At 36.6% G+C, this 13,168-nt stretch overlaps 1 protein-coding gene across 1 annotated transcript in view; it reads right to left on the reverse strand.

Moving 5' to 3' along the window:
- The window catches only part of LOC309552585 (chloride anion exchanger-like), a gene marked incomplete at both ends in the record, with an annotated part of 125,337 nt that overhangs the window by 53,487 nt on the left and 58,682 nt on the right, over nucleotides 1–13,168 (reverse strand). The window contains 6 exons of the mRNA XM_082253532.1: nucleotides 1,084–1,138; nucleotides 3,715–3,948; nucleotides 5,515–5,610; nucleotides 5,712–5,804; nucleotides 5,935–6,004; nucleotides 7,720–7,826. Of these exons, the coding sequence (XP_082109658.1) occupies nucleotides 1,084–1,138; nucleotides 3,715–3,948; nucleotides 5,515–5,610; nucleotides 5,712–5,804; nucleotides 5,935–6,004; nucleotides 7,720–7,826 (655 nt within the window). The remainder of the gene's footprint in view (nucleotides 1–1,083; nucleotides 1,139–3,714; nucleotides 3,949–5,514; nucleotides 5,611–5,711; nucleotides 5,805–5,934; nucleotides 6,005–7,719; nucleotides 7,827–13,168) is intronic.

Raw genomic sequence — 13,168 nt, forward strand, 5'->3', positions numbered from 1 at the left:
ATATTGGTCAATCACTAGTGTAAAGGCAGTGTCCCAATACTTTTGACAATATAGTGTATATTCCCTATGCCATGTGAGTAGGTGCTGCCCTGTCACAGATTTCACAGAGCCTGCCTTCTGAACTATGGAGGTGCTGAGAGGAGCAGTTTTAGTGTACAACACTGCCTGCAGGCAGCAAGGTACCATGGGATATACAGTCCTTCAAAATAAAAAGTACTCAGGGGAGGAGATGCTGAAAGGTATGCAGGAAATAGTTGGGGAAAGAGATGGCCAGCAGATAGGCAGGATTCACAACATGAAAGGAGATTTTTCAAGTAAGCTTGTATTGGATTGTCAAAAATAGCTACTGTTTGTATTGTTATTACAATGCTGATGTTACAAAATAAAGTGTATGCGGTGACAACAGTACATAACTCCTTTAAACATCTGTCTCCCCTGCCTATTCCTTGGCCTAGCAGTGTGAATGCTATTGATCCACATGAATTGCAATGTCAATAACCCAGATAGCAAGCAATTGTGCTGCAAGGTTGAAAATGACTTACTAAGCTATTGCTAGACTTGCCAGGCACAATTACAGCAAGTCTGCATTCCATGACTCCAGATCAACTTTCTTTGCAAACATTCTACAAGTCTGCTGCAAGTTCTGGTTCAATATGTTGTGCAATAGTCATCCCACCACAAGGGGTCACTGTGGCTGAATTTTCATGCTGTAGACTTGCAGAGCTTGCAGAGCTCTTGCTGTAGACTCACCACTACAACTTGTCTCTTGCTAGAGACTTGCCACTCAGATTTGCTACAAATTGGAAAAGTGTCAACTAGAACTTGTGCTTCAGGTGCTCTGCAAGTGTGCAACTTGCCAGTGAAAATGTGCAGCAAGTAAACAGACTTACAATTCAACACTGCCACAAATGTGTGGCAAGTCATCCTTGCTGTCTGGGAATGAATTTTACCCTGTTCTGTTTATTCAAAGGAACACTTCCAATTCATTACTCTTGGTTTGTCTAAAATTGAATGTGTTTAATACATTACTGTATATATTGCAAAGTGAAGAGACAAAAGCAGTATAATGAACTACAAACTTACTATCAATATTAGCAATGTATACATCCACTTCAATTGTCAAATAGTCCTTCAGAATCTGGAAACGACAAAAAAAAAATGTTTATTAAAAGATAAGTATTGTCTTATATCCATCATCTGAAATTAATTTACTAAATAAATACATATCTAGATTAATACATCATTCTTTACCATGACAGATCTCTCAGACTGCTTGAATCTGGATTTATATACATCACTCATCACAAAGGCGTGCTTCCAATTACTAGCATCTGGGTCATATTCAAAAGATGTGTTGAGATTTCTGAACGGATTCATTTATCTTTAGTTTTCATCAAAATGTAACTCGGAGGCTCATATTTGAGGTGATTGTAGCTATATTAGGTAACATAGACCTCCACCGTGCCACATACTAAATATAATGGTAAAAGCAGATTGGAGCAGAAATCTATTCAGCCATGATTTGGACTGTATTGGCACCCACATGAGACATACACAATCATTTTAATAAAATAACCACTCTTTATTTACACCCAATAGTAAAAAACATCACTGTGTAAACAAATCGTAAAAACATACAGTCTCTAACCCCTTCACACCGAGGTAACACACATATGAGGCCTCAAGGAAGTGGGCTTTTTTTCCATGGAGCCATATATATGCATATCTCTCTCACAGCACAGAGACCGGGGTTTCACTAAAGATCAGGACCCTGATCTCCCGATTCCAGGTCACCCGGTCGCTGTGGTAGCCTCAGATTAGTCACTGTGAAGCCCACCCTTGTGTTTTTTTCTGTTAATAGAGTGGAAAGATACAATGTATCTTTCTCTTTTCTTGCAGAAAGAAAAACAAAAGTGTTTGTAAAAAATATAAAAAATAAAGAAAAAATACCAAGGTTTGATCTAGATCAGTGCCAGGGTTAGTTATTGAGTCAAGGAAGGGTCAAAGGTCAGGGCCAAATGTCAGGGTCAGTATATTTTTGGCAGGATTTTTTTTTTAAATTAGCATCAGTGTCAGTTAGTGTGAGTATTTTTTAAGCAGGACAAAAAAAAAAAAAGCAAAATGTGCACGATTGATTTTGGGCTGTACTATGGGTACAAGCAACAAAAAACATACACATATGTGTTATCACTGCGATCGTCAAGAGCATGAGAATTTATTTTGGATAGATCTTTTGTGGTAAGTTATAGTATTGACAAGAAATATATAGCTACATTTTAAAAAATATATTTTTTATTTACTATTTTAGGCACGTTTTCCTTTGATTAAAAAAAAATATTTTTTTTTTACTATTTTAGGCAATTTTTCCTTTGATTAAAAAAAAAAAATCAGGAGATATCCATAACTATTTACTACCAAATGGAAGCACAAGTTGTCCTGAAAAAAAGGTATAATCCACCTGGATGCACAACATAGTTTTGATATGTACAAAGTAGTTACGATGATATGTACGATTTTACTGTTTATTTCAATAAAATGATTGTGTACGTCTCATGTGAGTGTCATTAAAGTCCATATCATGGCAGAATATTTTTCTGCTTGAATCTGCCTGTGGCTGTAATAGTGGACTTGTTACAAAAACAATTGAGTACTCTCCGATATACACAAAATATTAGTACTGCTTGGATCTTGAAGAAGGGGGTACACCCCGAAAGCTTGTCCTGAAAATTGGATGTTATTGCACATAAAACAAATATCAAGGACAATACTTAACTGTTTCTAGAGACTCCTAGGAAATGTATGATCAGACATAAAACAAGATATAACGATTATGCAGCTAAAACTAGACAAGAAAAATGCACCAAATCTTATTTTCTTAAAGTTTAAGTCCAGTGTCAGACTGATGTGTCGCAGTTTGGCCGCAGCGCGGGTGTATCCACGACACAGCAATAGACCAAACCATTGCCCAGAGCGGGTAAGTATAACATGTTTCTTAATTTAATTTAAAAAAAAAACAAGTCTTTACAATCACAGCAAGTTTCCCCTTTGACATATTTCCTCTTGATCTCTGTTCCAGGGAAACTCAAAATGTTGGAATTTCCATCACTTTAAGTCTGGTGACAATAGTCACTAGGACAAATAGAGAGGATGAATCCTTATATTGGGGGCACAGAAATAGACTTCCCTACTGTTTTTTTTCTAGAACCACTCTAAATGGACAAAAACCTGTAGCTTACTAGATGAGATAAGCCTGAACTCTGGGTTAAGTGGGTTAGATGCTCCTTTCGCCTTGGAGCAAAGGAAAAAGCAGCAATACTTATAAAAGAAGCCAAAGAAAGTGAGGAATTACAGCTTATTCCTCTACACTATACAAAACAAATATTTTACCCTTGCAGTGAGGGAGACCCAATGCAAGGGTTGTTTTTTCAGAGATTTAAGGTATCCAGAAATACACTGAAAAGCACTAGTGTTTTGTAAGTACTTTGAATTTTGTACCCCCTTGTATACCCTTGTATAAGGTACCCCCATTAGAGAATAAATATTTATGAGGGATTGAATTTTCACTATCTGGGTATTTGTTAAGGGCTTCAGTAATACAGATAATACAACAGCAGCAAGAGAAAACACATTTTGGGTAGAAGAGAAGCAATACAAAAGAACTGTGTTGCTGAGAAAGCTTGCTTCATGCTGTATAGGTATGTTGGAGCTCCTTACTGTTTTGAGACTTTTCATGCCAGACACGTCAATGAATGAAACTGCTCCAAAGTCAAGAATTAGGGTATTGAGATCAACCTTGGGCACTTCAATGTTGTGTGGAAGCTCAGAGTTCCAGTCGATAGTAAATGGAAGGTCGTCAGTGTTGACGGGATTGTTCAGTTCCTCCACTTTCATATTGTCTAGATCATCATAAGAATCCATGTACTCATAAGATGTGCATAATACACCCTTCTGAAATGTGATGAGATATACCAAAATGACACAAAGCCAAATGTATTGTACATGAAACATGAAATATTAGGCAGGCAGATTTATACTTGTTTACAATGCATTAAAGAGGTTTTTCTTTTTGCCTATTTTTTATCCTCTTCCCATACTTATGTATGATCTCAGGAGCAAGTGGTTATTAATGGTTCATAGCTGCTGCTGATCCTTGTATAACCACTGTCACCCAGTGTGATAGCAAAAAAAATAAAAATAAAATATGTGTAAAAAACAATATATGATTAAAAAAGTGCAAAAAATGTATTTAAACAAAATAATTAAAAAAATGTAAGTACTGCCATCTCCCTGTGCTCACATGCCAATGCAAACATGCACATAGCTCCTGCATGAATATGTAAACAGTAATTGCACCACACATGTGAGGTATCACCACCAACATCAGCATGAGAGCAATAATTCTAGTGCCAGAGCTCATGTTTACCTCTAAACAGGTAAATATAAAGGCTTTTACAGTGTCACCTATTGTCGCTATTCCACAGGCATGCACAATTTCAAATCTTGACATACTTGGTATCTATTTACTTTATGAAACATGACCCTTTTATATTTTTCCAGAAACATTAGGTATTATATTGTGTATGTGTGCACTAAAATAATATTTAAGAATGTTTTCCTGAAAATGTGCATTTCATACATGGCTGGGCAAGTATGGTTTGACATGAAAAACTGAAACAGTCACCATTTTACCCTGGGTTCTTTGCTTTCAGAAAATATATAATGTTTGGGTTCTAAATAATTTTCTAGCAAAAAATGCTGATTTCACCATGCACTTGTCAAAACTAGGACAGCATATGATTAAAAAAATGAAAGCAGCTACAAATACTGTATCTGCTGGCTTTTGAAAGTGAGGTACTTACCAGCCCAATGAGTCCAGCTCTGTTTTCCCATAGCGGGTTCTTCTTGCTAGTCCCTGGTTCCGTCATCTTGGATTTGGGCATCACCTGTGACTCCCTGATGAATCATAGCTGGCTCCCTGTTGCGCATGTGCGGGATCATGCAGTGCGGTGCAGTACCAGTCCTTTAGCCTCTTACTCAAACATGTTCGGGGCAAGGGTGGGGACTGGGAGGATTAGCGGTCTTTTCAATTTTGAGTGAAAGTTCACTTTAAATCTCCTTCAAATTACCACTAATGCTTTGCAAATGGTGGGAACATCCAGCCAAGTGGATTTGTGCATAATCTCATATTTGCCAAGTTTGTTCATTTTATTTGACACTTAAAGGCATATTTATATAGTAGCAAATGTGTCATTTAACAAACATTCACATCTAGGGAATCAATCACTGTAATCTAAAACACATGCCCCAGGAAGATTCACCTGCCGAAAATGTTTAGTGCATGTCACATTCACTGCTTTTTAAATACACCCTTAGTATTAGCTCCAGAGTTACAGTATTATTGAATCCCAGTCCTTGCAAACCCACGTAATTTGGAAATGTTGCTTAATTGTTATTGCCCCTTATCTTCGATTAAACAGGCATAGCCCAGAATAGATGGTAGACAGGCAGACTTACTGGTGAAAACTGCAGGATTCCTTTATTAAGTAACTTCCTAATTTTTCTCAAAGCCTTATTCCTTTTGTGCAGGACTCTCACTGGATTAAATCCAACCTGTGCAGTCCAAGCAAATCATGAAATAAATCAGAGAAAAAAAAACATTTTATATAAATTTGGTATATATTGCTATTCGTGAAAAACCAAGACAAACTTACAGCAGAGTTAAGCTTGTCTTTAAAGAATCCTGAGTTAGCAAAAAAGATAGGCGATGGACATCTGAAGATTTTCATTCCCTCTGGCTCAAAGGTCTACCAAGAAATGTAGATATTTTAGTTCCACACCATTGGTGCTAAATAGATCAACTGATAGACATACAGGTAGAGGCAGAATAAATGACATGTGTTGTGTATATACACACATATATATAGTAACACTCACATCCAAGTAGTCCTTTCTGTTCCTATAAATGTTGCTTTTGCCAACTCTAGCCATGAGTGTACATTTTGGGCTTAAAAGCAAAGAAAAATGTAAGTGTAATAAATGACCTCTAAATAATATATCATATATCATAACATCATATATCATCATATCATATCATACATTATATCATGTATAAAAACACGCACAGTAGCTGTATGAAAGACAAAAATGGGCAAATCTTACACACTTTTCACAAGCATTTTTTTTTTTTTTTATATGTGAATACACATTTTTGGGTAGATTCTCAGCAAAAAGCCACAAGTTCCCTCTAGGTTTCCATATTTCCAAGACATGCTCTTTGGTCCTTTTAGATTTGTATTTCCTTGAAAAATTAGTGGAACAGATTGTTGTTGTGGAACTATAGTTTAACATGTTATGTTGCATATAAATATACAATTTTAAACTTGTATTTTAACCAATTACTTCTTAAAAATGGTAGGTAGAGGGAATTCTTAAAAAGTAATTTTGACACTTTTTATTTGATTCTTTTTCAGGTTTTATATAAAATGTTTCTACTGTTAATTTGGTAAATGATCATCCTTAGTAAGCTGCATTTTGGAAATTTTCCTGTAAACGCAAGTTAGCCCATGCGACTATACAGCTGTATTTGCAGGGATACAGGAGCATTGAAGTGTGCTTTTACATAAATAACGCTAGTTATCGCACATTTTTACTGACTATTATCTGAATTTCGTAAAACATACGCTATTTTAAGGTTAGTATAATAAACGTGCTGCACTTATTGACTTAGTGATTTGTGAACAAATTCAAAACATCACAGTAATAAATCAAATACAACATAAAGTAGCATGCATCAAAGTGATGTTACAGTATGTCATGTTTGATTTGATTTATTACTGTAATGTTTTCAATTTGATCACATATCACTAAGTCATTTATCACAGCACACTTATACTATTATTATACTATAAATTAGATATTTTTTCACTGAATGTGAGCGGCTAGAAAATAGTAACTGTTGCATGGATTTTTGTTTATATTTCACTATTTTAGGGTTACCATTTATCCCTATTTCCTGGGGACAGGCCCTATTGTGAGGAGTCTGTCACCAGAAAATAGGTGTCCTTGACATTGTTTATATTTTGAATGTCTGCCTCTATTTTTAATAAGCTTATGCCAAATTATTTCAGTGCATGTTTAAATTGGGGGTGTTGCAGTTGTGGCTTACAAAATGGGGGTATAGTTCTATAGTTGTGGTTTAAAAGTGGGCATGAGCAGTAGGGTGTTCCCAGATTTAATTTTGAAAACCTAGTAACTCTATCATATATATGCTGTTATTAGTTAAGTTGAACAATAGGCATTTGTGGGGTGTTGGAGTTGGTGGGGGGGATTTAAGCATCTGCCTTTTTCCTCTACTTACTCATAAATGCCTTTTTGATAGACAGGAATTCCTACTATGATGTAAACTTAACAGTATATCCTCTCCTCCTTCCTTTAAACTTCCCTTTAACTAGGGTGCATTATATATTGGGATGCATGGTGTAGTGTGTAATTGGGGTGCATGGTGCAGTGTTTACTGGGTAAACGATGCAGTGTGTATTAGGGTGAAATGTGCAATGTGATGAGTGTAAGATTTAGGGTTAAAACATAAGGCTCAGTAGAGATAGATGGTCTGTTTAGCACCCATTGCTAAAGAGTTCTCTGCACATCCCTGTGGATAGAAAATATTATTTATTATGGTATATTTCTGTTGAAAGGCAAAGGAAAGTTTGATGTACTTACAACTGTGTTCTAAAAACGACAGTCAGTAGCTCAAATCCAACTCCTGCTGCAAGCCCAAGGTCGAGGCCAAGAATGACCGCTGCTGTGAAAGTCACCACCCATACTAACTGTGAGATATGGAAGAAGGGTTGTCACTGAAATGTAATCACACTGGAGCATATTTCTGTTATAGCACACTGAGAACAATAATCTAAAACATATAAACCAGGACAGGAAAGACTAGTAAAGGATGGATGGACCTATTAGGTCTATCAAATAGGCTCCCCAATGGCCAACTGAAGTGGCCCTCACTGCAATTTGAGAATTTTGCTGCTAGTTGCCAGGCAGTAGTTTAGCTATGTCGTCCAGCATAGGAAGCGGTAGGTCTCCACGTATGAAACTCTAAGGATTCACAAATAATAATTTGATTAGTAAAACTGCGTACAGTGAGACATGATGCTAAACATACTGAAAAATTTATTTGGGGTTTTCACACACTTAGTGTACTTAAGGGCAAACTTTTTTTTTTTATATATATTGGATAGAGTGTGGTAGGATTATCTCTGCCAAGTTTTTATTTCTCTGTAAAGGGGAGAAATGGTTTTGTCTAACACTGCCATGTATCTAAACATAAAGAATTTACATAATATGTCACTGAAGAAAAGCATCTCTTCAAATTAAGATATTTATAGAAGACCTAAATTATTATATAGAAGTACTAAATACCTTATTAATAATTGTTGAAAAAAATAATGATGGTATCCCTTAAAAAGTACCTCATTAAAATCCCTAGTAGTAGTTAGTCACATCCAACTGGACATGTTCTGTAAGGCTAGCCATACATGAGTCGAATTTCGAAAGAGCAACCAAAACTTTGTGCGTTTTGTGATTCGATGGTGCCACCGTTGATTTCGAAATTCGACCGACCAATTTCACCCTATATTGCTACAGAAAAGATATTTCCTGGCCTGGGAATCTTCTTTTCGGGAATTTTCTTTTTTGCAATCATGCACATTTCTTTTTTTGATTATATTTCGATTCTCCCATCCTTGATTAGAAAATCGTTTGTTTTTCAAAAAATTTCCAACATACCTGATCACTCAAATTCGATGACCGCACAAAAATCGGCCGTTGCTGCGGCCTACTAATGGTGCGAAATTCAAGCGAAAATTCTTAGATAAGATTTTCGAAAGAAAATTCTTTCGAAATTCGACACGTATGACAACTTAAGGCTGAAGGCATCTTTTAGCTTATTTAAACCACTTTTTTAATTCTGATAAATGCCAAGAATATACCTCAGCATTAATATCCACACAGATAGCACTAGCACCTTGGTCCAAGCACCATGGAAAGACAGACGTTACTGTCCATAAACCGGATGGGATGTTGCAAAATCGTAGAACCATCTTTTCTAGTTACATAATTCCATCCTTGGTGTCAGCAATGCTTCATAGGTGGTATTCAATTGATTTACACGGCTGAAGATGTGAACTATTGTCAAAAACGCTGGGGTAGAGATGTTAGAGAAAGTATATGTAGAAGATTACATGGCAATGGCAATATATGTAGTATTACAGAACTAGTCTAGTTGAATGTGACTAACTAGTACTGGATATACCACAACCTGGATAAATGAGAGTTTTCACATACTAAAACCTATAGAGGGGATTATTAATCCACAGATTTGTATCCAAAAAGGGACCTGTCATTAAAGGTAATCTGTCCTTCTATATAGAGGTGTCCCTAAATATTCTTAAATTAAATAAAAGAGCTTTCCATCCCAGGATTTGTCTAAAGGATAAAAAAAGTTCTCAGCAGTATAATATATCAGGGATATTGAAAATATATATTATGAGGCAAGATGATTATGCAATGTAACGTCAGACAATATTGAATGTGTTCAAGACTCTTCTGTTTGTCTTATTGTGACAACTGTAATATATAATGCAATGTAGAATGAACAACACTGAACACTTGACATTCAGAGAGTTGCTAATAAACACATTCTGGCAGATGGGATCCAAACAGTATGTACATTTCTGCCAAAAATGCAGATAATTAGTATTATGTCCATCAATAAATATTTCCTCAGCCATAGCCAGAATCAAAACCAAACCATCATCAAACCTGAACCGTTTTAAATCTTCATGGATAGTTTTGTATGTAAGTATGTTGGAAAGTGGGATATTTATTGATAAGTAGTATTCAGTAGTATCAAACAATCAATGATATAGTAACTTCTAGAAGGCGTGTACAGTATTATGATTTTCAAAGCAGATAGAATGGGTTATGTGCTTGACAACTTTGAAAAGGTAGACAATAACTACATTATGTTTTAATCAGAAAGTCAATGGCTTTGCTGTGTGCCTGTTTTATGCCACCTGACGTGTACTATTGCACTGATTATAGAAGCTGTTTCTTATTATATCTTTAGAAGGCAATTAAAAGAGTATGGTGAAGTTGATATATAATATTTTACGACAACCTATTGCAGCATTTGCCCTTATCAGTCTTTCTAATACTTATGTGAAGACAATCCAGCATTTTATCTATTGATTCCCCACTTTACAGCATACTTGCTTGCGGAATATACTTGCTATTTATACAGATTTACAGTGGTTCAAGTATGAAGGAACGTAGCTTTTGATTCTGGCTGTGGCTGGGGAGCTATGAATTGGAGAACATACTGCTAATTATTTAAATTTTTGGTAGAAATGCACAAGTTACATACATGCTGCTTAGATCCCATCTCCCTGGATTACTTTAATAGTGATTATCCATATATCAACTGTTCGGTGTTGTTAATTCTAAATTGCATTATATAATTTTAGTCTGGTCTGGTGTTACATTGCATAATCATCTTGCCTCATAATCGCTGATTTCAAGATCCTTAATAATATACTGGTGAGAACTGCTTTATTCTTTAGACAATTCATTGGATGGAAAGCTCTGTTTTCATACTTAATGAATATTTTGGGACCACTCTATAAAAAAAGGCAGATTCCCTTTGATTACAGATTCCTTTTAAGATAAAACTCTATGATAATGTTAAGTGTGGCCTCTTCCAATTTTAAATTATTTTAATAAAGCTATATGCAGTTATTAAATAATTCACTTTTTTATAATAACCTATAATAACTTAAGTTTGTGAAACCTCAAGATTTCTTATTTGTACTGGTGACCGTTGTTACTGAGACAGAAAGGGATAAGAAATCCAAAATGTTTAGAGCTTTCATAAGAAAAAGAGGTATAGGGAAAACTTACAATGGGGATACCTGTCCTCTAACTTTCTAATTGTGCCTGTCTAAATTTCTGTTGCATCCAAGACAGGAATGTAAGAAAATCTCCCAATAAATAATAGCCAAGGGTTGGGAGGATGGGTGAGCTGTAAAAGGACAGAGGTTTGTAAGCCTTCCCTAATTCTACCAACAACTTTATAAAAAATATTTTGGCTATATGTACACTTTGTTATATTTTAGGACTTAAAACAGAAGTCTCTAAAATGGCTCAAAAATAGAGATTTCCTGGCCCACCTCATGTCAGCACACAACGGATTAACATCTCCTCTGGTAGTATAATAAACTACCAGTGGGGAAGAAGAAATGCAATTTGCACAGATTGCCTCACAAAGATGTGGATGTGCAAAATTCTAAGCCCTATTGAGAAGTCTATAGCAGAAAGTATGCTGCAAATATCCACGCCACAAGCAACACAAAAAAAAAAGGGTGTAAGAGTTGAAGGATGGATGAAGAAAGGTCAGGTGCACATACTTTTGATTTCAATCTCATTGGCACCTTTAGTACTGGGGGCCAGATGCCCTACCACCGCAAAAAGCATGCAGATATTTCCAAGGGCATTCTTTTCCCATAATGACAGAGCGTAAAGCGTTGTTGATGAAGGATAGCAGAGCCCTCCTCAGAAGACCAATTTACAGTAACAGGTTCTCTAAGCTTTATCCAAATAAGACGGCTAATGCATGTTTATGCACTGTACTTCCAGGGGTGGATGCTGCCCTCTAGCGTCTGGTGCATCAAGTGTCTTTGCCTTTTCTCAACTCAGTTGCCTTTACAAAATACAGAATACTTTAATAATCCCAAAGAGAAATTGGGAAATTGTTGAAGATCCTATGGATGGGAAAGTGAACTTGTTCACACCAGATGCAGTCCCGTACATTTTTATTCTGCATCAAGAACGCATGGGCAGTGTTTAATTTGGATTCCAATGACCTAGTTCACACCAGTGCAGCGCATTCTAGTCCAGTCAACAAAGTAGAATATGTTACATTGTTTCTGTATGGAACACATCTGGAAAGTGGCAAAATGCATTGGAATGCATGAAAAACACTCACGCAGAAACACATCTGGAACACAGAAATTATGGTGATCTGGCCATCAGGCTTGTAGAAAATCATTACAGTGACAGTTTTTCCCTTTCAACCAGCAACAGTGATAACTTCGATATCTTAACTGTTTAGAAATGGCATTAAATTCAAGAGTGGAAACAGCAAGATTTGGCACAGTTTCTGGAGGTGTTAAAACTGGCAGTTGACTTTTTGGTGGATACTTTGATGGACCTAGTACAAGCGCTGGCAAACTCAGTCACAGCCATGAGAGTGTTGTGTTCTGCACTGGAGGGCAGATGGAACTTCCACACAAGTCTTCAACATTTCCTATCATGGGAGGTTATTATTTGGGCAAACGCTGAACCATGCAATTAAGCGAATGACAGGAGGTAAAGTTTGGACTGTGGCCAGACTAGTAAGAGGAGGCAGTCATTTTTCACTCACGCCTATTAAACTTTAGAAGGGTGCAGGAGCCCAAATCTTATAGGACAGGCTGCAGATTTAATAGATCACAGTGGAGGTGCCTCAAAGTTACTTTTTACATGAAATAAAGTTCAGAGCGCATTGCTAACATGCTAAGTTGCTCAGATGGCTGGAAAGTCTTTTGAAGGTGCGCCAAAAATTCTCTTTCAGTTGGGGGCCAGGAGGCCTGAGTGAAGTTGATGATTGTAGCCTCCTTCTGGGGGGTTTGGAGGACAATCATCAAAGACCAGTGGGTCCAGAAAACAGTTAGGTGGGAGTACAATGGAGAATTCCAAAGTTGACCACTGAATTAATTTCATTCATGACCAACAGATCTCAGAAGAGAAAATGTTTGCAAGATTACGTTTAGGATTTTTTATACTGCTACAAGGTTACCATGCCAGTGATGCCAGAAAAATAGAATCATCTAGGGGCTTTTCTACCCAGTTTTTCTAGTACCTCAAGCAGGAGCCTGTTTCAATTTTAAGGAATCAAATGTGTACATACACCCCAAGAGGTTCAAGATGGAGTCCATGCAGACAGTCACAGGGATAGTTCAGCTGGTGGACCAGTTAGTGTCAACCGACCTGCTGACCCTTACTTCCATGTACCAATCAATGCCAAGCACCAGAGACATGTGAGATTTGCAGGGGCCAGATGTCACTT

This window comes from Pelophylax lessonae (genome assembly GCF_965119305.1).
Source record: "Pelophylax lessonae genome assembly, chromosome: 4".
In the NCBI taxonomy this organism is placed as follows: domain Eukaryota; kingdom Metazoa; phylum Chordata; class Amphibia; order Anura; family Ranidae; genus Pelophylax; species Pelophylax lessonae.